The sequence below is a fragment of the Diabrotica virgifera genome, chromosome 7 (assembly GCF_917563875.1).
Source record: "Diabrotica virgifera virgifera chromosome 7, PGI_DIABVI_V3a".
Taxonomy (NCBI): domain Eukaryota; kingdom Metazoa; phylum Arthropoda; class Insecta; order Coleoptera; family Chrysomelidae; genus Diabrotica; species Diabrotica virgifera.
Window position 1 is genome coordinate 85460439 of NC_065449.1, and position 26623 is coordinate 85487061.

The 26623-nt window shown below is 32.3% G+C and overlaps 1 protein-coding gene and 1 long non-coding RNA gene across 3 annotated transcripts in view; one reads left to right on the forward strand and one right to left on the reverse strand.

Moving 5' to 3' along the window:
- The window catches only part of LOC126887702 (DNA topoisomerase 2-binding protein 1), a 254947-nt gene extending 232689 nt beyond the window's left edge, over positions 1-22258 (forward strand). For both annotated transcript variants that reach the window (XM_050655370.1, XM_050655371.1), the window contains exons 19-20: positions 10659-10882; positions 22004-22258. In XM_050655370.1, coding sequence (XP_050511327.1) covers positions 10659-10882; positions 22004-22208 — 429 coding nt within the window. In that variant the 3' untranslated portion in view covers positions 22209-22258. The remainder of the gene's footprint in view (positions 1-10658; positions 10883-22003) is intronic.
- Positions 1872-4564, reverse strand: LOC126887704 (uncharacterized). Its single transcript, XR_007699148.1, has 3 exons — positions 4088-4564; positions 3835-4029; positions 1872-2054 (listed from the first exon to the last, which is right to left on the reverse strand). It is a non-coding gene; the product is annotated as an uncharacterized LOC126887704 (long non-coding RNA).
- Positions 22259-26623: the final 4365 nt, after the last annotated feature.

The window sequence follows — 26623 nt, forward strand, 5'->3', positions numbered from 1 at the left end:
TAATTGTATGATGAAGATAACACAGAAAATACAAGAGGGCAGCATACTTTGCAAAACAACTGTTACAATTTGAAATCAACAATTTGTTAAGTTGTTGTCTTGCAGAGGAATATTTATAATCAATGCTTGCAGGTAAAAAAAGTGACTTTTTAAAAAATTATATCTTGGAAACTAAAAATTATTTTTATTTATAATTGAAACATGTAAAAGTATAGTACTCTCAAAAAAATTTCAGCCAAAAATATTCATTTTTGTAGAGTTGACTGCAATTTTTCCACAACAGCCCTTTTTTGCCGTGAGCAGCATAACAAGTCCAGTCTCATCTGAAATCAAAGTTTCTTGTAGTTTATACCTCTGGCTAGTGAATCAACAAAGGATTTTTTATTAGATGAGGTCATTTTTGTTTTATAAAAAAAACTACTTTAAAAATGAGAAAAATTGGGGTCAAAAATGTGTTTAAACTTATGTAAAATCTTCAAATTTCATTTTTTTTTAATTCCTTCGTTCATATTCTAGCCAGAGGTATAAACTACAAGAAACTTTTTGAGTTCAGATGAGACTGGACTTAGTTATGCTGCCAACGCAAAAAAACTTAAACTCTACAAAAATGAATATTTTTGGCTGAAACTTTTTTTGAGACTACCTTAAGTACTATACTTTTACATGTTCCAATTATAAATAAAAATAAATTTTAGTTTTCGAGATATAATTTTTTTAAAAAGTCACTTTTTTTACCCACAAGACCCCTTAAAAAAATGTTTGGAAGAATATGTTTGATGGCCAAGATGCATACATATATTTAGAAGGAAAGTTCCTGATTTCTGTAGTATAATACATAATACCGAAGAGGAAGTAGCCCTAAGCGCCGGACTCCACTTGCGATTTGTAGTTGTGAAGATTGAACACATTCTTTCAAATAGAAGTCAATCCATGATTATTTAGTCACAAATGGATTGACTTGTATTTGAAACAATGTGTTCAATCTTCCTGATTACAAATCGCAAGTGGAGTGCGGCGGTAATAACACCAAAATATTCCATATAGGTCCATAGAAGGTACACAGACATTGAAAAATTCCTGGAATATCCCCGAAAACATGTTCCTTGAGAACATCCCAGGAAAATCCTGTGTCAGCATTTTAAACATTACCTGAATGTCTTATTGGAACATTCCATGAATGTCCACGAATGTTCTCTGGACATTCAAAATATATTTTGTAGACATTCCCTGGATATACCAGAAATACAGTGATGAGCGCTCTAATAACCGGCAAAATAGCACAAAAGATGTATTAAGTAGTGAGATAAAAAGACATGAAACTAGTCGAGCTGGGAAATTTAGCGATATTAACTTATACATTTAGATTGTATTGATTGTGTACCACCTTCAGACGAGTTTGGAAACTACCACTGTCACAGTGACAGTTTTAGTTGACATACTCCTCCGATATGTGTAAAGGTGGGATCAATATAACGTAAATTTAAAGGTTAATTTCGCTAAATTTCCCAGCTCGACTAGTTTCATTTCTTTTTATCTCACAACTTAATATTTTGCCGGTTATTAGGGCACTCATCACTGTACATCCTTGCTGATGTGACAATACCTCCTATCTGTTTTTTCATGAGTTTTGTATGAGAGATGGAAAAACATGTTTTAAGGTCACCTCCTGTGTTCATATGTAAGTTTTGACTTGTTTTGTAGTTCATAGATAGTTTAATTTACTACAAAACAAGTCAAAAAATATCATATGAAAACAGGAGGTGACCCTAAGACAAGTTTTTAGTCTCTCTTACAAAACTCATGAAAAAACAGATAGGATGTATTATTACATCACTGACGATATGTGGCCATACCAAATAATACATCCTTGATAAATATAAACATTTTTATTGAACAAAATCTTTTCATACATTTTTTTAATGCAATTTACTGATATTCCTAAATATTTCAAAAAAATGTGTCACATTTGCTTTGTAAACCTTTCTTTTGCCTTTCGTAGCCACATATTCCGTTTCCTTCCTGGTTTTTTTATAGACCACTTCTCTCAGCTGATTCTAAAAAAAATAAAATAAATGGTAATTTTTCTATCCTTTACAATTAACAATCAGAAGAAATATTATTTACAGATAATGATATGTATAATAATAATAGGTTTGTTCTAGCATCAGTTTGAAACCATCAGCGAATAGTGGACCAGCGCGAGTAGAGGGGGTCGCACTGGTGACTGTATTATGTTCTTTTACTGACCAACTGTTTGCTGATGGTTTTTGACTAGTTTGACCGTTTGCTAGAACAAACCTAATAATAATGAATATTTTGTATTTTGACAATGACATCTGATGTGGAAGTCAAAACATTAATAAAATTATTTTTTCAAGTTAACTTTCACATGCGCGTCTTAAAATTTAATACTTATATCATAAATAACTATTAAAACTATCTTAAGAGGAAACAGTATAGATCAACAGGTAGCGAAAATGTGTTCCAAGATTGCGGCTGTAATTTTGAATATTTTTTCAAGATATTTGGCACACATATTCGTAATATAATAAAGAATGGCGGTACAGAGCCCAATTTGAAAAATATATTAATATGTGGAAATTACTCTGTAATTAAATACAATATAAAAAAAACGAGCTTGTACCGCCATTAAGAAGAACAAAAAAATACACTTTTTTCAAATACAACTTTTTTATCCGATTTTGTGTTATTTTGGAACTACTAAAATTTTTTATTTCATTAGTAGTTCCAAAATTACACAAAATCTAGGCATCGGATAAAAAAGTTTATTTGAAGAAAGTGTATTTTTTTGTTCTTCTTAATGGCGGTACAGGCTCATTTTTTAAATATTGTATAATTACAGAGTAATTTCCACATATTAATATATTTTTCAAATTGGGCTCTGTACCGCCATTCTTTATTATTTTACGAATACGTGTGCCAAATGCCTCGAAAAAATATTCAAAATTACAGTGACAATCTTGGAACACGTTTTGGCTACCTGTTTATCGCTACTGTATTACCTTAAAACATTGCAATTTGCTAAACCAGTATATTTTACTCTACTACTACTCTACTAGCTACCTCATTTTCCACTGTTTCTAAAGACTTGTTTACATGGGTAGAGTTTTGAGGAGAGTAGAGTAGTGGTAGTACTCTACCAAAAATGGCTTGATACCATTCACGTGAGGAGAGTACAAGTATAGTACTGATGCTAGTATAGTGAAACCGATTTTTGTATTTTTAAACACTCTTGATTATAAGTGCACCTTAAATTCTTAATTTTTTGCTTAAGCTTGTTTACTCCAAAGCCCCCTTTGCCATTCTTTCGACGATTTCATCCTCCGCAGCTTGCTGCAAACTTTTATTTCTGTAGTATACACTACCTAAATTCCATAAACACTGGTATTCGCCGTATTATAGCTCTACAAGTTTTAAAGTTTCATCTTCGGTGAACTTCATTTTCACTATTTACACAAAACACAATTCCAGCCAGAATGACAGCGCCCCCATGTACTCTCCTACCTACTCTATTCTGCCATAATTGAGCGTGTTCCATGGGTAGAGTGTGCAGCCGAGTAGACATTTTGGCAGTAGTGGTGGTCATAGAGTAGTTACTTTGCCATAGGTTGCTAGTCACTCTACTTTAACTCCAACTATACACTCTACCAGCTATTCTACTGTGCTGAGCATTTTTACAGGTAGAGTTACTCTACTCTATCAAGTACTTGCATCATTACTCTACCCGTGTAAACAAGTCTTAAATCTACTGAATGAAAATCTACTTAATCTTAATCTACTCTTAATGAAAAATGTCTAAAATCATTTACCCACCTAGTATTATTGTAGAATTTAAGACAGTCCAGTGCCTTATAAATAATTTCAATATGAATATTTTTCCCTTTAATTCTCCTTTGATACCACTCCATTTTAGATTTTGGGGAACTTATTTCATTGTGTTTATAGACCATATTTATTGAAGGAACCCAATCTGGAGATTGTTATTATCTATTAAGTCGGCTGGTTTTCCTATAAGATTAAAATGTTAACATCTTCAAAAATCGTTACTGTTGTAATTGTAACTTACCAGATATAAAATGATTACAGCAGACAGGACAGGAAAATTTTCATTTCGCTAGTAAAACCTGTACATTGTATTGCATTTAACCATTGTTGTCTCTCAGATACCTTATTTAGTTCAGTTTAAAAGTGAACTTTAATCTTGACTTTATCACATTTCACACTTCAAAACACAACACCAATGAAGCATATTATCTTTCTAAATTAATACTTCCAGAGAAAATGTTAAATTAATCTTTGTACAACACAAAATTACAAAGAAATACAACTAAAATTATCTAAAACTCATTAAGAACAGATAGAATAAGATTTATCTTTTACACCCAGTAGCCATATTGACATATTGATTTAATTTTGAAAACGATTATATTTAGTAAATTTGGTAAATATAACTCCGTACGACCACGCAACTTGAAACACAAGTACGCAAACACGGTTGCGTGAAGCGTGGCTCGCAATCGTGAAATTTACGAGACTTGCTCGACCTGTAGATTCTTGTATTTGAACCTACCAAAATACATAAGTAGTATGTAATACTTTTATTTACATAATTTGATTACCATCAAAATTTCTATCAATATTCAACTAATATATTGTTTTCTTACTCTATGTTTTGTTGTATTTTTTCAATTCAAAATCAAAATAATTTGATTTACATAAGTTAAAAATGTCAAAATCCGTTTAGTTAGTCGATCTTCGCACATAATGACAAACTGTCTCTGTTTTAATGCGAGTGAACCCCAATACAACGCAAATACCAGCCGCGTGGTAAGTTGGTTCGAATCCCAATAGAAACTTTTATTTTTTATATTTTTTTTTATACATTTTATGATTGTAAGTATATTTATTATATAATTTTATTTTCAGAAAATACGTATTTAGTTAAAAAATTTTCCGACAATTAATGTTCAGAAATCATTTGTGGCATTTTTAATGTGTTTGTGTGTGTTTTATTCTTTTATTATTTTAATTTTTGGCACTGTTTTAATAAAAATGTTAGAGAAGTAGTAAGTATAAATTAGTTTAATATTTAAATAAAATATAAATAAAAAGTATATTAATTTTCACCAGGAAAGTGTACCAATAAGTTTCAATTTAAAAATCTTTTAGTAATATTTTTAATATTTTCAATATTAATAATTTACTATTAGGATTGAAAACTACTTCGTCTTTCAATGCCAGATGGCGCTAGCCACCTATTATCATCACTTCAGTTGCAATGGGTGGGAAAACCTCTCGATACGAATCAGTTAAAATATGAAGAACAGTGCCTACGTTCCTTCCGATGAAGGCTCCAATAAGAGCCGAAAATCGCGATTCAAGGGACTGGACTGCACTCCGTATTCTAATTGAAAAGTAAGATTGTTTTGCCTTCGCATTGCAACTGAATAAAAATGGTATACATTTTTATTTTATATTAATTTCGTTTATAATCATATAATAGAAGTATAACTTCTTACGTGCGTACAAAGTACACACACATTCTTTTTTTTTTGAATTAAATTAATCGGGACAAAAAGAAGAATGTATATAATTTAATTTGAAATACATTTTACTGTTGTCCGAAAACAGGAGAAAATGTTTATTTGATAAATAAATATTGTTTTTCGCTTAAATTCAATATTAAAGCTGCCACTCACCTGCCTCTTAGCAGTTTGAACATTTAATTTAAACGAAAAGCAATGTTTATTTTTCAAATTAATATTTTTTCTGTTTTCTGACAGCAATAAAATGTGTTTCGAATAAAATAAATTATAGGTATACATTCTTCTTTTTGTCTCAATTAATTTAATTTAACAAAATGTTTGAGCAACCTGTATAAATAATTATGTTAATATTTACATTAGTGAATAGAGAATTGAATAACCTTCCAAATGAGCTATCACACGATCCCTATTCTTATTTAAAAAATCATCGATTGCGTCATCACTCCCAGATGGATGACGTCGCTAGTATGATATATATCATCGTCCCATTCTCGAGAAAATGAATTTATTTCAACTCAAACGTCTTCACTGTACCTATATCTTCAGAGGCTTATATCTCAAAACCATGATTTTTTGGAGCTACGTGCCCATTGAGTCTTTTGTTCTACACATCAAGGACTACCAGAACCCAAAGTTTCAGAGCATTTGGCAGAGAACCATTTCCCATAAGGTTTCTGCGGGGTCCTTTTGTATTTTTAATAATTAAATGCGAAACTACAAGTTTATATTTATTTCATTTATTTATTATTAATTAATAATTAATCAAGTATTATTCCTAAGCCTAGACCTGAAGACTTAGAGCTACCGAGGTACATCAAAAAGTTAAGTAGCACCAAGTATATTTTCTATATTTTGTTTAATTTGGCATTTAACGTGTTAATAATAATGCTGTTATACAAATGGCGCCCTGGAGCCCATTCGCTAGTGCTACAAAAATAGCGCCCATTCGTGGGACTGCTACAAAAATGCCTAACCTAAACCTTCCACCAGCACAGAATCCTACAGACCAATATCACTTCTTTACACACTAGGTAGTCTACGAGGGGATCCTTAAGGAGAGACTCATAGAATTTCTAGAAACAAACCACATTCTTCCCAGTTTTCAATATGGATTCAGAGCTGAACTCTCCACAAACAATGCATTGATTGAAGCAGCCACTTTCATCTTCCAAACTATCAATGAGCATTGAAAATATGCTGTAGGCCTTTTCCTAGATGTCCAAAAGGCCTTCGATCAGGTCTGGCACACGTGCCTGATTGAAAAACTCCGACGATTTGGACTGCCTATAACTTTCATCAAACTCATTCATTCCTACCTCTCAAATCGAACAATACACGTCAAAGTCGCCAACCAATTTTCCACACCATTCACTCCACAAGCAGGAGTGCCACAAGGGTCGATTATGCTCCAATATTATACACAGCATACAACAGTGGCATCCCCCACCCCATTAATCGAACCGAGTCAATCCTACTATACGCCGACGATACTGCGTTGCTCACTGCTGGAACTGCATACGGTACGCTGAGACATCCCTCTGTCTTCGATTGGGCCCAAACCGAGCTAAATAAAATGGTTAAATGGTGCAACAAATGGAGACTCACCCTCAATCCAACCAAAACCCAAATGATTGCCTTCAGACATTCTCATAGCACCCGTAACGAATTTTTATTATTATTTATTTATTAAGCGCAACAGGCCTTGTAGGCCTAGGGCTAAAATGTTTACATTTCTGATTACATAAATAATAAATAACAATATAACTTACATAACTTATAAATTTTATTTAATTACACTTCAGTCTTTTTATACACTCCTTCACCACCTCCCTCCATCTCCTTCTGTCCAATGCTAGTTCTTTCCATCTCTCAATGTTACTTTTCTTCAAGTCTTCGTACACACTGTCCTTCCATCTTTTCCTTGGCCTGCCTTTCCTCCTCTTTTGTATTGGTCTTCGTGAGAGTACCATTTTTGGCATGCGTTTACTTCCCATTCTCTCGATGTGCCCCAAATATCGTATTATCTGTCCTTTGATCGTCGTCGTGATCGATGGCTCTTGATATAGTTCTTCCAATTCTTTATTGGTTCTTCTTCTCCACTGACCTTCTATTTTCACACCTCCATATATTGCTCTTTGCATTTTTCTCTCCCATCTTTCTAAAAGGTCTGTTTCTGACATTTTGAGCACCCATGTTTCGCATGCGTATGTTACTGTAGGTCTGATAACAGTCTTATAAATTCTTATTTTTGTTTTTCTTGATACGTATTTGGATTTCAATAGTGTGCGTAATGCTCCATATTTTTTATTTCCTTTTATTCTTGCCTTTATCTCCCCTTCTTCATGACCATTTTCATCTATTTTGGCTCCCAGGTAAATAATTTCTTTGGCTCTTTTGAACGAGTATGTTTTTTGTCCATCTATTTGTACTATGATGTTATTCTCTTTTTCTTTTTGGATCTCTCCCATTATCATATACTTTGTCTTTTCTTCATTTATTTTAAGTCCGAATTTTTTGGCTTCTGTTATTATGTTTTTAATTAACTTTTGTAGTTCTTTTTTGCTTGTTGCTAATAGCGTCAGATCATCTGTAAATGCTATGCATTGATGGATTTTTAAATATCGTTTCTGGCATGTTTATTCTGCTTTTCCTGATTATTCCTTCCAATGTTAGATTGAATGCAGTTGTTGATAGTGGGTCTCCTTGTCGTAATCCTTCCTTGGTTTCAAACTTTTTGGATGTATACCCTTTCCAAGCTATTTCGTTTGTTGTGTTTTCCATCGTCATCTTTACCATCCTGACAATTTTACTTGGTATCTCCAATTCTTTCAACAGTTCGTACATCTGCTGTCTGTTTACTGTGTCGTAGGTCTGCTTAAATTCGATGAACAAAGCATATAGTACTGTTTTATATTCGTAACAGGTAGTCTGTATTTCTTTTAAGGCAAATATTTGGTCAGTCTTGATCTGTTGTTTCTAAAACCTACCTGGTATTCTCCCAGTATTTTTTCGGAATATTGACTTAGCCTTTTTCGTATACTTTGTGTCAAGATTTTGTAAACTATTTCTAGTAGTGCGATGCCTCTGTAGTTTTCGCATAGCATTCTATCACCTTTTTTATGTATAGGGCATATCCTTGCTATGGTCCACTCTTCTGGCATTTTTTCTACTTCCCAAATTCTTTTTATCAGGTCATATATCTCTTTATGTAGTCTTTTCCCTCCTGATTTTATCATTTCGGCCGATATTTCTGTTATTCCTGGACTTTTGTTATTTTTCAAGCTCTTTATTTCGTTTTCTATTTCTTGTTCTGTGGGTATTTCTATTGCTATCTGATCATCTTCAATTTCATGGTTTGTTTCCTTTTGTACTTCGCTCTTATTTAGCAGTTCTATGAAATAGTTTTGCCAGTTTCCTATTATTTTTTCTGACTCATTTAGCAACATCCCTTTATCATCTCTCATATATGGGTTGTTTTTCTGATATCCTCTTTCCAGTTTTTTTGCTTCCTGGTAGAATGATCTTATTTCTTTTTTTTGAAATTTTTCTTATATTTTTTTCAGTTTGTTATCGTTGTATTTTCTCTTTTTGCTTCTACATCTTCTTTTCATGATTTTTCTCAATTATTTGTATTCTTCTCTATTGCTGTCTTCGTCATTTGTGAGATTTTTGAGTCTTACCTTTCTTATTGCTTCTGCTACTTCTTGACATTCTTCATCATACCACTCTTTTGTTTTGTGTTTTCTTTTGGATTTCGCTAGGATTACTTTACTTGTGTTCAAGACTGCTTCTTTTATATTTTCCCATTGTTTGTCTGAGTTTGACGTTTCTTGTTCCCTGATTAGTCTGTTGGTTATTCCCTGTTCATACTTCTTCTGTGTGTTGTTATCTTTTAATAGTCCTATGTTGAATTGTTTTCCAATTTCTTGTTTTGTTTTATTGTTTTTCTTTATGTTATGCTCGATTTTGTATTCTGCTCTCACCAAGTAGTGGTCCGAGTTACAGTCCGCTCCTCTCATGCTCTTTACATTTATTACATTGTTTGCATGTTTCTTCTGTATTAAAATATGGTCTATCTGATTTACTGTCTTTTTATCAGGGGAAATCCACGTTCCTTTATATATGTATATCTTTTCGGCGTAATTGTGTGCTTCTTAGCAGCATTTGCGTTTCTGTTGCAAAGCCTATTATTCTTTGGCCATTATCGTTCGACACCTCATGCTTACTATATTTCCCTATTATGTGCTCGTATATATTCTCTCTTCCGACTTTGGCGTTGCAGTCTCCTATTATTATTTTGATGTCAAACCCTGGTAATTTATCATATTCTCTTTCCAATTGCTCGTAGAATTCATCTTTTTCTTCTTCTGTGGCGTTTTCAATCGGTGCGTGTACATTTATTATACTTATGCTTCGTTTGTCCCCTTTTAATCTTATTGTGCGTAATCTATCTGATATTGGTTGGAATGCCATTACTCTTTCCTTCCATTTTCGAGACGATTAACGGTAACAATCATAGAGCAAAATATGTTCTATCAACCCCTTGCAATCGGCAAGGTCACATACTCACCAGGACTCCAAAAAATAAGTTCCATTCTCTCCTGCCAATCTTCTACAATTGGGCCACCAGAAACGAACTTCCTGATGAGTATTACGAAATCCTAGAACAAATCCCCCTAATATATCGCAGATAACTTAAACTGCATCCCTACATGCTGAATCCAAGAGCCGTTCCTCATTGGTGGCAGCTTTGAATCCTCCCTGGCTGGTTTGGGCAAATTCACGGCAACTTCTCCTTCATCTCTATAGCTTCTGCGCTAAAACAACCCTCACCTTCTAAACCCCTGTTTCACTAGCAATTTTGCTCCTCCACTCACATCAACCTAACACTCACAAACAAGCTTACTTTCATCCTTACACTCCTGAGAAGGAGTTTCCAGCACCCTGAAGAGGCTCAGACCTAAAGGGGTATAAACAACGCGTTTCGTTCATTCAAGTATTTTCGTTTCCCAATGAAACACCCTGTATAATGTGGAAAAATTTAATCGTATTTATGTATTCTCCACTAAAAATTTTAAAAATTATTTTTAGGAAGAAGAGTTTGAATTTGGCAATCCCAAATCTGTAGGAAAATTCACTATTTCGCACGATAGAGACACAGAAACAAGAACACAGCAAATGCATTGGTGGAGGAAAGAGGTCGGCAGAAGAGGATATGGGGCTTTTAATGATATGAGAGCGATTGTCGTAGCAAATAAAAGAGAACCTATCATACGGGTAATAGAAGCTGGAGGAGGAGTTGTAATTAATCTAAAGTAAGTAGATATTATATCGCCGCCGCCTACGAAAAGTATAACTCCGAAAAATGCCGTTAAGAATAGAACTTTCAATGAACGCCGCGAAAAATATTATTTTCGATTATATATGATCGCGAAAATTATAATCCCTAATAAAGTACTAGCGAAAAAAATTATTTTTTGAGGAGTATCCGCAAAAAACATCATTTGTGTTTGTGGGTTCACGAAAATTATAATTATTAAAAAGTTCTCATTGAAAATAATTATTCTTCGATCATTAACATTGAAAAAAATTATTTTTAATTCTGTATTCATGAAGATTATAACTCCTAATAATGCGCGGTGAAAAGTATGATCCTGAATGAATGAGAGCGAAAATAGCTATTTGTATAACAAGGGAGAAAAGTGCTACTTTTCCTCCCGAGAATGAAGTTTACTGCCCGACGCGTAGCGGAGGGCAGTAATCATTCGAGGGAGGAAATAGTATATTAAGTATGGAGAACGGTAAGGGTTTTATACCGATCGAAGACAATTGTTTGGAGGAGGAGCGGAGCGACGACTCCAATTATTGTCTGAGATCGGTTACCTTTAACGTTCGACATGCTTATAACGTTTTTTGCACGATTGATACCATTATAAATTATAAAATTAAACATTTTCGTCATATTGACTAGTTTCATTCATTTTATCAAGATAGATACTTTGGTTGTTAGGTAGTAACTAGGGTGCATAACAACAATGGAGAATTGAGTTTTTATTTAGTTGTCAATAATTTTAAGTACAATTTTGATTATTATAAATTAAAATATGAGCGAAAGTGAATTTGAAGAAATTGAACGGGCTTGGGAAGAAGGGTGTTCCGCAATTATTCCCGAAAAATCCAAAATCCGTTATCAAAATACCTACCGAAGTTTTAAAAAATGGTGCGAAGGCAAGAATTTAAGAATCGAAGAAAAGACTCTATTGGCATATTTCGTTCAAAGACATATGCAGTTAAAAGCTCCTGGAAGCCTCTGGGCAGAATATTCAATGATTAAATCCACCGTTTTTCTTTATGATGGCATTGATATTTCCAAGTTTTCAACTTTGATCGCGTATTTGAAGAGAAAAAATGTTGGCTATAGGCCTAAGAAAGCGAGCATTTTTACACGTTAGCAATTTGAAAAATTTCTGATGGAAGCACCGGATGAAGAATTTCTAGTTCACAAGGTAATATTAACAAATTGTACCATAAGTTTCAATATTAATAAATAATTCGTTAGTTTTCTTTATTCTTTAAAAAAATAAATTAAAATTAAGAGATTTTTTAACTCGACGGTAAGTGAATTACTTACCGTCGAGTTGGAGTACTTACCGTCGAGTTGGATTACTTACCGTCGAGTTGCTAGTAAATGTCACCTACTGACGTAAAATCTGTCACGGTAAACAGTCAAAAATGATCAATCGTGCAAAAAGGCACTTTACTCCCATGTTATACATATGGTTTTTCCACCTTACTCAAATAACAAGTCATTTTTTCATTTTTACTTAATTTATTTATGTAACTAACCAACAAAATTTATTAGAACTAAAACTAACAAGTAGGTACAATATAACTGTCAACTGTCAAATATAAGTCAAATTATTAATGTAAACATTACTAAATCAAAATAATAATTTACTGTTTTTTACCATTCTGCAACAGGGTGTTTTATAAATACGTTAAAATGTATAGATACTTACGTAATAGAAAATAGATATTGTACAGGGCGTCAGTAAGTTATATTTCATGAAAGAAATACCATGACGTCACTTTTACTTTTCCTCCCTAGGGAGGAAAAATATTTTCCTCCCTAGGGAGGAAAAGTACAACTTTGCTCCCTACAATCAGGTCCGGAAAAGTATACTTTCGGTAGAGGTAGGTGGAAAATATCTTTTCTGTTCTATACTTTCAAAGACCATAACTTCTAATGCGGTGCGGTGATACGAAAAAGTTCACAATAATTACCTGTAAAAAGAATTACTTCTGATTATGTTTCCACGAAAATTAATATTACTAAAAATTTCTCTGCCAAAATAATTACTCTTCGATGAATGACAGCAAAAAAAATGATTTCTATTTCTATGTTTGCGAAGATTATGAATCCTAATAATGCGAGGCGAAAAGAATAATCCTAAATAAGTGACGGCAAATTTTATTTTCGTAGCTACTCTACTGGAAAATAAATTTTGTTTAATGTAAATCTTCGATGAGTAATTTTTTCTGCAAGAACACAAACGTAAATAATTATATTCGTCGCCATCTGTTAAGAACTAGATGTTTTCGTCATAAATATTTTGGGAGTTATGATCTTCGTGGATATACAGATAGAAGGAATTATTTTTTGTTGTTCCTGGTATAAAAATAATTCTTTTCGTCACAAATATGTTTAAATGTATAATCTTCTTGGGCACGTAAATGGCAATAATTTTTTTTGCCGATATCTGTAGAGAAATAATTGTTTTCCCCAAAACTTTTTGAAAATTATAGTATTCGCCGGTACATTAACAAAATTTTTTTTTGTGGTCACTTATTGAAAAATGATTCCTTCGCTGTAAATCTTCCTGGAATTATTTTTTTCGCGAGAACAGAAAGGGGAATAATTGTTTTCGCCGGCATCTATTAAGAACTAAATATTTTCGTCATAAATATTTTGGGAGTTATAATCTTCGCGGACACGCATATAAAAAAAATTACAGACATACATGATATACAGTCGGAAAAATGAAAGATTACCCATGAACGATCACATCAATATCAATCACTTATTTTGTATTTGCTGTGTTTTTCTATAACAAACGTTTGTTATTTATAGAAAAAGACAGCAAATACAAAATAAGTGATTGATGTGATCGTTCATGGGTAATCTTTCATTAAATTATGATTTGTTGGTATACGTATCATACTAGTGATGTCATCCATCGGAGCGTAATTACGTAATCGATAATTTTTTACGACTTAATACATAAAAATGAAAGGAATAACGCAGAAAACACAAAAAATCGCCGATGTAACTTAATTAACCTATGAAATGCCAATAGTGTCAAAATTTTATAACAGTAGAATAAACTTGCGTGAGGTTGAATCAATTTTACAAACAAGCATTACGGCGCGGTAAATTTGAATTACTCCTTCTAGTTTAAAAACAGGGTATAGAAGTTATAATTTCAGTAAAAACGATTTTCTGTTTTTTATGATTACATAAAAAACACAAAAAAAATCGCCATATAACTTAATTAACAGTGGCGGCTTTTGAGGGTAGGCAGGATAGGCTTACTCAATAATTTTAAGAGCTTTAAAATTGAAAAATATATAAATATTTAAAAATTATGTTAAAGCATGTAAATAACTTTTAAATGTACTAAATCACTCAATACATCAGCGTCCGTTAAGACAACTTTGTTATATAATATTATCACAGAAAGCATCGAATTGTATTCAGGCATTTTAAATATCATTAATAGGCCCTTTCGGACCTCGTTCACATAAGATCTCCGTACAAAAAGCGTTTGAAGTTAAGCGGCTTGCCGGAGAATGATTTTTACATTGTCGTGTTATGCTTGATGTATAGGCCCGATTAAAACGGGCCTTCGCCAAGCCTCGTTGCCACTTGTAACATAATTATCGAATTGTAACTGACAAATTTGCACAAAGCAAAGAGAGAAGAATAAGCCTGCTGTATAAATAATAAAATATGTAAACTATTTGTATATTTTAGTTCATAATTTTATTTAGTTTTAAAAATATAATGAAATGTAAATCTGTTACAGTTACCTTTCTAAGTATTTTTATACATAAAAATAAATTTTTATTTTCCTAATATGTATTTTGTAATTTGCTGGCGTGGCCTACCCAAAATTTTACCCACCAGCCGCCACTGTTATAATCTATTAATTTTTCACTGTTAATAGTGCCAAAATTTTATAAATATGGATGTGTCAAAATTTCATAATTTAGTGGAGTAAACATGCTCTGTTACACCAATTACAAACAGGTATTACAGCGCGGTAAATTCGAATTACTCCTTCTAGTTTAAAAACGAGGTATCCCATGGGAGGGTTGACATGAAGGGCATATGGCATGTCGACAGTGCTTCTCATGGTGACATAATTTGTAAGCCGTCCCACTCAGGCGATAAATTCAGTTCCTTTTCTTCACTATATTTTCTTTAGTAATGAAATCAATCTGAAGACTTCAGAAAAAACAACCATTATTAGAATTTTAAGTAATATTTGATTGCTTGTGAAGTTCCTTATTTCTAATGCGTGTTGGCAGTATATAGTCGCCACCAATTTTTACTAAATAACTATGTAATACGTAAACAGATAAATATAAAGATGATATTGTTTTTCTCATGAGCATCTTTCAGTGCGTCACAGTTTTTCGATTTCTTTCTAATGCATTAAATTGTATGTGACAGAAAAAAACGCACTTCGGTGATTACATTTCGTCGGTAACATTTATAATATTTATTCTAGTTGTCAATAGAATGGCGCTATAATCGAAAAAAAAATTTACGAATTATATAATATATCTACAAATATAATCTGTACAATTTATAAGACTATACAAATCAAAGAAAATACCATTTTATAAATGCAATAAACACAAATGATTTGTTTTTATGCCAAATTGCAAATAAAATGTAACAACTGTCAGATTTAACTAAAATGTCATGTCACTAAAATGTATATTATCACGGACTTACCTTTTTTTCTATTATATAGTCCAAGCTATAGAGAATAAAAACTGTCACTTTTGACAATAATTCATAATAAATTGCAATCGTAACTTCAAATTTAAACTAATCGATTTATTTTGGCATTATATATTTCATTTGTAAAAATTTCAGAAAAATTACGATATACTAAAATAATTTTAATAAATAATTTATTTAGGTACCCTTCTTCAATCAAGCCCTTTTTCACTCAAAAAGCATTATAGCACGAAGAATGATATCCAATAGAATTTTCACAATTATCTGGCAACTGAACTTCATTGAATTGATGAACAAGTATTTTACGAACTTTGTAGAATTTTCGACAATTACTCAAAAATTTGGCTGAAAGACTTCGGTCGATGGCTTTTTGTTACATTGTATCAATAAAGTATGTCTCTCTCTCTACTCAAAAATGTTCCCTTGAATTGTTTCACTTTTTCATTTGGTGGCTTAAGATTTAAACTGTTCACACTCAAAAATAGACATAAAAATACTGGATAGTTAATATAAATTTTAATTTCCAACACACGAGGCAAACAGAAAATCAGAGACCATGTACTCTTTCAAATACTACTTTGTATAGTATAGAGCACAAAGTGTCACTCAGACAAATGCAGCCTTCTAGATAAATATACAGACTTCTAAGCATGTGTCATATTTACGTCTATGCTTATAAGCACCGAATTTTTACACTCTTCATATTTTTCAGCGTCGTTTACAGGGTTAAGATTTGATCATGGAAAAAAAAGGATAAAACGTTTTTGGTAGGAAATTTTCCATAATTTCTGATGCGCCTAATTAGAAAACTCTAAGAGATTGTTTTCACATGTTCTATGACAGTTTTTATTTTCATTTTGAGAATATCTAGAACAAACTCCACCCAAAAAAATATATTTTTTTTTCAATATACAGGGTGAGGCAAATAAAGGGCCTATTAGAAATATCTCGAGAAATAAAGGCAACAGAATCATGAAAATTTGAATTAAGGGATTTTGAAGAGTTATCTGTTTAATGAAAATATTTTCATCTATTTGCTACTTCCGGTTATACCGGAAGTTGCTTATAACTTCGTTTTTTTAAATGGGACACCCTGTATATTTTTACATTTTTGGATTCTCTTCGATGTCTTCTTTCTTAAAATATGAGGTTTTGTAATGTTATACAGGGTATTTTAAAACATAATTACGTTTTTTTTTTATTAATTTCGTAGCAATATTCTTACCCTGTAGAATTGTAGTAGTTTGACATCTAAAACTCTACTTACGTTCAAATGATTTTTAATATAGTCTACTATTGTTAAGAATCATTAGTATAGCTAAATTTTTAATTTTAGTTTACAGGGTTGGTCGAAACTCGGAATGAGTATTTTCTGAGTTTTCTTAAATCGAACACCCTGTATTTTAATATTGTAATGAAATGATATTTTATGGTACTTCTTTATTCCTTAAGCATTCCCTATACCTAACTGCTTTAATTTGTGCTTAATTTTTAATCGCACCAACAATCTTAACTACGTAGGTATTTTGATAGCTAAACCATTATTGGTAATTTTAAGGATCAGTCTGGATTAATATGTATAGTCGGTTCGCTAAACTCAGACGCAAATGGCTAAAGATTTTAGTACGTAACTTTTTTGTTTTTTGCCAATTTTGACAAAATTTGCAAAATTACTAAATATGTAGTAATTATTAACTATTTAGTAATAATTTTTTTGGCAATTTTATCAAATTGGCAAAATTACTAGCATAAATCACTAGCCATTTGAGTCTGAGTTTAGCGAACGGACTATATTTATTTCTGAAAAATTATTTGTGATTAAATATTTTCACGTCCAACCTAATAAAATTTTACGTATTTTTTGTTGCAATTAATGTTTAGCTTGAATCACCAATAACTCACAAATTAAAGCAGTTAGGTATAGGGAATACTTATAAAATAAAAAAGTACCATGAAATATCATTTCATTACAATACTAAAATACAGGGTGTTCCATTTAAGAAAACTCAGAAAATATTCATTCCGAGTTTCGACCAACCCTGTATACTAAAATTTCAAAATTAGCTATACTAATGATTCTTAACAATAGTAGACTATATTAAAAATCACTTGAACGTAAGCAGAGTTTTTAATGTCAAACTATTACAATTCTACAGGGTGTGAATGTTGCTACGAAATTATTAAAAAAACGTAAATGTCTCTTAAAATTCCCTGTATAATATTGCAAAACCTCATATTTTAAGAAAGAAGATATTGAGGAGAATAAAAAAATGTAAAAATATACAGGGTGTCCCATTTAAAAAACGAAGTTATAAGCAACTTCCGGTATAACCGGAAGTTGCAAAGAGATGAAAATATTTTCATTTAATAGATCATCCTTCAAAACCCCTTTATTCCAATTTTCATGATTTTGTTGCCTTTAGTTCTCGAGATATTTCTAATAGGCCAGTTATCTGCCTCACCCTATATACATGCATTGATACTTACCTCAATGTTTTTGGATTATTTGTGATTAAATATTTTCACGTCCAACCTAATAAAATTTTACGTATTTTTTGTTGCAATTAATGTTTAGCTTGAATCACCAATAACTCACAAATTAAAGCAGTTAGGTATAGGGAATACTTATAAAATAAAAAAGTACCATGAAATATCATTTCATTACAATACTAAAATACAGGGTGTTCCATTTAAGAAAACTCAGAAAATATTCATTCCGAGTTTCGACCAACCCTGTATACTAAAATTTCAAAATTAGCTATACTAATGATTCTTAACAATAGTAGACTATATTAAAAATCACTTGAACGTAAGCAGAGTTTTTAATGTCAAACTATTACAATTCTACAGGGTGTGAATGTTGCTACGAAATTATTAAAAAAACGTAAATGTCTCTTAAAATTCCCTGTATAATATTGCAAAACCTCATATTTTAAGAAAGAAGATATTGAGGAGAATAAAAAATGTAAAAATATACAGGGTGTCCCATTTAAAAAACGAAGTTATAAGCAACTTCCGGTATAACCGGAAGTTGCAAAGAGATGAAAATATTTTCATTTAATAGATCATCCTTCAAAACCCCTTTATTCCAATTTTCATGATTTTGTTGCCTTTAGTTCTCGAGATATTTCTAATAGGCCAGTTATCTGCCTCACCCTATATACATGCATTGATACTTACCTCAATGTTTTTGGAGTGTGCATGTATGTATATACAAATGCAAGTATGTGAATATAAATAATAATATACAACTAAAATAGCTTTATCAATACGCGACTAAGTCATTGTGAAAAAATTATTTTTTATTTATTTCCTTCGATTTTCCCAAACTTTTTGTCCGACATACAGGGTGAGTCATGAGGAACTGTACATACTCCTACCTCGTATAGAGGCCCCTATGGGGAATAACAAATGACCATTAAAAAGTGTCTGCTCCCATTGTTTAATAATATACAGGGCGAGTTTCGCATTTTGACAGAAATTTGTATTCGTCATAATTTTTGAACGGTCAGATCGATGTGTCTCTTATTTTGGTCAATCGTTACACTATTGCCACCTAACCAACTGATTTATTCAAACTAGAAAAAAATCAGGTCCGGCTTTAAAAAAATTAGTTCGTTTGGGCCTTAGAAAAAATTTCACCCTGTATAAGCTTTTTGAAAACTCTAATATGAATTTTACAAATTAGACAAATAGGCAATTAAAATAACATATTTATTTTTTTCCGCGCACGATTGCTTAATTTTTTATAAAAAAATCAAATTTGATTATGAATTAAAAGTTTGGTAAAGTGAACCATAGATTTAACAAAATTAACTTTTATTACCAAAATTAATTTTTTTTGAACAAATATTTAATTTGTGTTACCACCAATCAACTGATTTATTCAAACAAGAAAAAAATCAGGCCCGGATTTAAAAAATAAGTTCGTTTTGGTCTTAGAAAAAATTTCACCCTGTATACGCTTTTTGAAAACTCTAATATGATTTTTACAAATTAGACAAATAGGTAATTAAAATGGCATATTTATTTTTTCCCCACACGATTACTTAATTTTTTATAAAAAAAAAATCAAATTTGACTATGAGAAATTAAAAGTTTGGTAAAGTGAACCATAGATTAAAAAAATAACTTTTATTACAAAAATGAATTTTTTTTGAACAACTATTTAATTTATGTTATCACCCAATCAACTGATTTATTCAAACTAGAAAAAAATCAGGCCCGGATTTAAAACATTATTTTGTTTAGGTCTTAGAAAAAATTTCACCTTGTATACGTTTTTTGAAAACTCTAATATGAATTTTACAAATAAGACAAATAGGCAATTAAAATTACCTATTTATTTTTTCCCCACACGATTACTTATTTTTTTATTAAAAAATCAAATTTGACTATGCATAAAAAGTTTGGCAAAGTTTTTGCATAGATTTAAAAAAATTAACTTTTTTTTACAAAAATTAATTTACAAAAACAACGTTTTTCTTAAAATTAAAAGTTTTACAATTTTTTTTTTCTATAACACGTCTAGATCTAAAACTTCCCATAACACTTTTTTTGGACTCTATAGTTTAACATAGACGTGATCAAATTGATAAATTTTAAATTATTTTTCCACCTAATTTTTACGATTTACAAGTTTGCAACTTTTACAAGAAGAAGACTGAAAGTCTACAACAATTTTCATAGTCTTCACAATGGTAAGAGGTATGTGCTGTAAAAATTTCAGAAAAAAAAATATTAAAATGGAACAGAGTTGTAGCGAGTTAAACCGTGAGTTCATTTTTTTTTCATTTTTAGGTTAAAATTCCGATTTTGACAAATTTGATTTTTTAATAAAAAATTAAGTAATCGTGTGGGAAAAAATAAATATGCCATTTTAATTGCCTATTTGTCTTATTTGTAAAATTCATATTAGAGTTTTCAAAAAGCGTATACAGGGTGAAATTTTTTCTAAGACCAAAACGAACTAATTTTTTAAATCCGGACCTGATTTTTCTCTAGTTTGAATAAATCAGTTGATTGGAGGGTAACATAAATTACTTATTTGTGCAAAAAAAATTAATTTTTGTAATAAAAGTTATTTTTTTTAATCTATGGTTCACTTTACCAAACTTTTAGTTCATAGTGAAATTTGATTTTTTTATAAAAAATTAAGCAATCGTGTGCGGAAAAAAATAAATATGCCATTTTAATTGCCTATTTGTCTAATTTGTAAAATTCATATTAGAGTTTTCAAAAAGCGTATACAGGGTGAAATTTTTTCTAAGACCCAAACGAACTAATTTTTTTAAAGCCGGACCTGATTTTTTCTAGCTTGAATAAATTAGTTGATTAGGTGGTAATAGTGTAACGATTGGCCAAAATAAGAGACACATCGATCTGACCGTTCAAAAATTATGACGAATACAAATTTCTGTCAAAATGCGAAACTCGCCCTGTATATTATTAAACAATGGGAGCAGACACTTTTTAATGGTCATTGGTTATTCCCCATAGGAGCCTCTATACGAGGTACGAGTATGTACAGTTCCTCATGACTCACCCTGTATAACTTTTTGCGTTACAAAATATAATTTGTACAGAAAAAAATCAAAATTAGCTTGCTATTTAACACCAGCATGTTTGTCTATATCTTACATGTTTAGAACGTCGGACTACGAAAACTTGCCATTACTTTTGTCGGACAGAACTTCCAATTGATTTTTTAACCTTTCATTCAGCTCTCATGCAAAAATCAGACTGCTATTTATCACCAACATAATTCCTGTAATGTGACATGTTCTACGTGTCGGACTCGTTAAAATGCCCAACATTTTTGTCAGACAAACATTTTTTCACATACTATAAATTAACTATGGAATAAACTTAAAATCAGTTTGCTATTTTTCACAATCATAAACTTGTCAGGAAGATACGTTTATCATGCTCCACAATTAAAACTTCCCTTGTTCCAGTGTTCCCGTGCATCAAAGTTTGTCCGACTAGACACCGTTAAGCTATTAACAAATTTTTAGCTTGCTATTAATCAACTTTTGTTTCTTACGCGGGATCCAGGACTATCCTTTTTTAGTTCTTACTTTTTTCACTATTTCATCCATGATCAGGTTGAACAATAGAGGACTGAGGGAACCTTTAATTTGACTCTGTCAAATGCCTTCTTAAGGTCCACGAAACATAAATATGCCAGTTTTTGTATTCGAATGACTTCTCTTGAACCTGTTTCATTATAAATATGGCGTCGGTGCATGATCTTCCCGACCTTAATCCTGTTGTTCTTCTGCTAATGTTTTAATGTTATTCAGTTTATTTGTTATCACTTTAATTGTGAAATAGTAATCTATAACACACAAAATGCTGTTACAATGCTAACACTTGCAATAATTATTTTTCTTTGTTTTAGACCCCCGTTCGAAGATACAGTTCATGCAACACATTGTTTATTGGAGCAAAAAAGCGTAGATAAATTCACTGATTATATTCCCCTAGCTAAACAGGGAATTTATCTTGTTAATACAGTGTACATTAGTGATCATTTACATAATCCAAATAAGGATATAAGAGACTGCATTTTACCATATTTTTCAAAATACTATGGAAGAAATTGAGTAAAGACTTAAATTGTGATTTGTACAACTAATTATTTTTATATAAATACAAATAAAAATATAAAAAAAATTAAAGAATTGTTTGTTCAAAATTATTTAAAGTACTTCTTTGGGTGCCGTATATTATGCAACGTGTAGACGTTCATGCTGGTTATCGAATGTACAAAGATTCTTTATCTGCTCTTCTTATTATGGTACTGACATCAGGTATCTCGCACCAGTTTGTTATGTCTCTAAATATGAGTGTTGTTTTCTTCTCGGGCACCAATTTTTGAGTGGTTAGCTCTGTCAGACAGGCTGTGTGCTCTTTACGACCTTATTCCTGATAGTAATCGACTGGATCACGTCCATGGCTACTAGTAATAAGACTGGAATCAGATGGAATGTTTTTAACCAACTTGAGGACTTGAAATTTGTAGATGATAGACTTTTAACAGAAAAAAGACAACACATACAACGCAAAACTGAAAAAGTAGCAGAAGCAGGGAAGAAGGTCGGGCTTAACATAAACGTTAGAAAAACTAAGATAATGAAAATAAATACACCAAGAGAAATGGGAATATCACTGGGAGGCACGGAATCAGAAACGGTAGAGAGTTTAACTACTTGGACAGTATCTTGAACAACAAAGGAGGGACGGAGGAGGACGTAAAACGGAGAATAGGAATAGCTCAAAACGCATTCAATATGCTAAGGAAAATGTGATCACGTCAGATGACAAGTAAAACAAGATACGATTATTCAACACCAACATGAAGACTAGCTGTGCTACTATACGGAGCAAAAACTTGGAAAGTGTCAAGAAAATGTATCGGACAGATGCAGGTGTTCATAAATAAACGCCTAAGGAAGATTCTTAACATTTACTGGCCAAACCGAATATCAAACTAAGAGTTATGGACAAGAACTAACCAGGAACCTTTATCGTAAGACAATACACAAAAGGAAATAGAGTTGGATGGGTCACACACTAAGAAGACATGACACACATAGCGAGGCAAGCCTTAGAATACACACCACAAGGAAAGAGAAGACCAGGCAGACCCCTAGAAACGTGCAAAAGAAGTGTCGAGAAAGAAATTAATGCTATTGAGAAAACCTGGGCAGAAATAAAGATCAGTGCAAAGGATAGGACAGAATGGAGGCAGACAATTAACACCATATGCTCCGCATGGAGTGAAGAGGAATAAATAAGTAAGTAGGCTCTGTCGGACAACAGACTCGGTAAAACACAGGTTTAATTTAAATAAAAAAATATTCTTACAATCCAATAAAATAACAAAAATAATATTCCGTGCTGAGCGTTCCGCACGGAAATTAATCTTCCGGGCCGGCGTAGCTCAGGCGGTAGTATGCTTGACTCGCGTGCTGGTAGGTCGGGGTTCAAATCCCAGCGCCGCACAATGGGGCAGGAGAGCTAAAAAGTTGGCATAAAATGAAAATACCAAATGCAGTATTTTCTGTCGCATTCATTTTAATTAAATAGTACACAATCCTACATATGATTTGGCATCATTTTTTTCCCATTAAATCCCCCTCCACCAGTTGCGACGCGTCGCAAAGAGCACATGGTCCCGTGTTAACAATGCATAGGCCGCGATAACGTGATTCGACTTACGTTTGATCCACTTATTTCAAGTCAAAAGTTAATTTACCAGTAAAATTGGCTACGGATATTTGATCTTCAGGAAAGTGACAATATTATTACAGATGTGATATAATAATTAAGTAAATACAGTCTCTTATAATATGTTGTTTAAAATTACCTGTACAAAATATCAAAATATGCATTTTTCAAAAAGAGCAAGTGATTTGTTGGTGTTCCCAGACTGATCCAACTTTATTTTTGTTTTATTTTTAAAGCTTGAGTATTATTCTTCAAAAAGTAATTTTAACTTTTTGCTCATATTTGCTTCTTTTTTATACTTGTATTTTTTGTGAGGTTATGTTGACCTAATTAAATTGAATATTCTAATTTTTGGTTATTTGCATAATTCAATTAAAATAATTCAAGAAAGTGTAGTAGATCCATAACAAATTAAGATGTTTTCCACTTTTTGTTGATTAGTAATGATCCACTGATCACAAGCAAAAGAAATATAAAAAGAAAGAAATTAGAAGACCTGCCAGTGGAAGCACTGCATATTAGTGCATAATATATTATGTTTCAAATCTCCGAATGTGCAAGATGTTGACGTCACATCTGATGATTCTGATGATGATCTGTAGTTTAAGTTTTTCAATATTTTACTTACGAAATTTTATGTTATTTTTATAAATATGCGGTAAATGGTTTTATAGAACAATTTGGTTAAACAATTTTTCAAAAATAATGTTAACACAATTGTTTTGAGATATAAATAATATTAGATAATAAATCTACATAAAAACAAGTAAATTAGACTGTAGATTTATTTTAAACTAAAATGACTAAACTTCAAATATCATTTAAATCAATATCGGTAGCAACTACGGACATGCAGCTTTTAAAATTTTGAGCTAAACACTTTTTGAACAAGCCATCCTTCAAGGAAAAATATTTGTAAAGCGAAGCCTAGCAAGAAGAAGAAGATCATCCTGGTCAAAGAACTTCAGAACCTGCTTTAACACAACATCTGTGCAACTTTTCCGCGCTGCTGCAGATAAAATTAAGATTGCCATGATGATCGCCAACATTCAGCACGGATAGGCACATTGAGAAGAAGAAGAAAACATTGAAAAAACATCGTTTTTGTTTATGTACACGCAACTTATAATATTTGAAAAAAAAATTGGCCATAATATGTCGACAATAATTTAATGCCAACTTATGTTGTCTCTTGCCCCACTGTGCGCCGGCAAGAGTAACTCGACATTTTTAAAATGTCTATATGCCCCAGGTCGACTCAGCCTGAATAAAATGAGTACCTTGGGTAAAACCAGGGGTAATATTAGGCGGTTGACGCGTAGCACTGGCCCTGTTACCTTCCTTGTATACTGTAGGCCCTAGATATAGCAGACTACCCTGATATAATCCCAAAGCCGCGTCAGCGGTATAAAACGGGAGACTATTATTATATTCCGTGCAGGTTTGAATGAGGTCTCCCGGCAGCTTTCTGCAAATAAATATGAGCGAAAAGTGGTATATATTCAGAGGAAAAGTGGTATAACTAAAAAACGTTTGTTGTTGAAATGGTATTCTTCTAATTACAAAAGAACAACTAAATTCAATCATTTCAATTCGGCATCCCATATAAATTTCAACAAATTCTTATCACGAATCCATCATAACTGGCTCAGTAAGTATTAATGAGATTTTTTAGTTGGTTAACATGCAAAATCTTTCGTTTACTAAAAGTTAAGTTATTTGCAGTTATACCACTTTCCCTGTGAGCGGCTCATATTTACTAGACGTTAAAAATACGGTGCTACGTTAGTACATTCACACACACATCGACAAAGTACAAGCAGCGGGTACCAGAATAGTTGAAGAGTAACGATCCGCGAGCGATTCATCAATTCTGAACCGCTACATGATTTGGCTAACTCTATACGTTAAAGCTCGGTTGATTCTCCCCAGATCAATGCTCTGGGTCGAACCAGTTGAGTATTTAGACCAGTACTCCAAAGACTGCAGTTTGGCTCCAACTAAATACGTTGAAGCCCAGTTGGCCACCACGTAATTTCTGGTGACCAGGTTTGAGTTCTTAACCAGATCAGTTCTCCAGCTTGAATTAGTTGAGTCTTACATCCATCGCTATTTTATACAATTTCGGCGCACCCTCCTCCTAACACTCGTCCATGGTAAAGGGAAGTTTGAGTGCGCATTGCTGTCGGGTTGGAGACTCGAACTGTATGCGCCATCGGTACCCATCGTTACAAACTTTTCCATCAAAATGTCATTAGCAAATGCAACACCGCATGTTGTTGCCTTCCTTTTTTTCCTTGTTTAACTTTTGATATTATTTTAATAAGAATAACACTGGGCCATTGACAAAAATGAAATATACCTCGTCCAATTTACTTACCGTTGCACGTCATCCGCGCCATAGCCTGTGACACGATACCAACACGAAATATCTAGGCGGTAGGTGTGTTCCCCTTTAGAATCATTTTGATTCTAAAAAAGAACACACCCACCGCCTAAATATTTCGTGTTGGTATCGTGTCACAGGCTATGGCGCGGATGACGTGCAACGGTAAGTAAATTGGACGAGGTATACATATTATGAAAGTTGTACATTCAAGTGTAATATTATTCAGTAGAACTATGGCATGTGTTCTATAGTTTAATCACCAAAGCAAACGAGAAGTAAAGCAGAAAGAAACCAGTATATTGCAAATACAATTATGCAATAGAAGAAACCGAATCAGAAACATTTTACATGAAACAGCAACATCTCACAACCTGGACTACCACTTACTCATTTTTATAT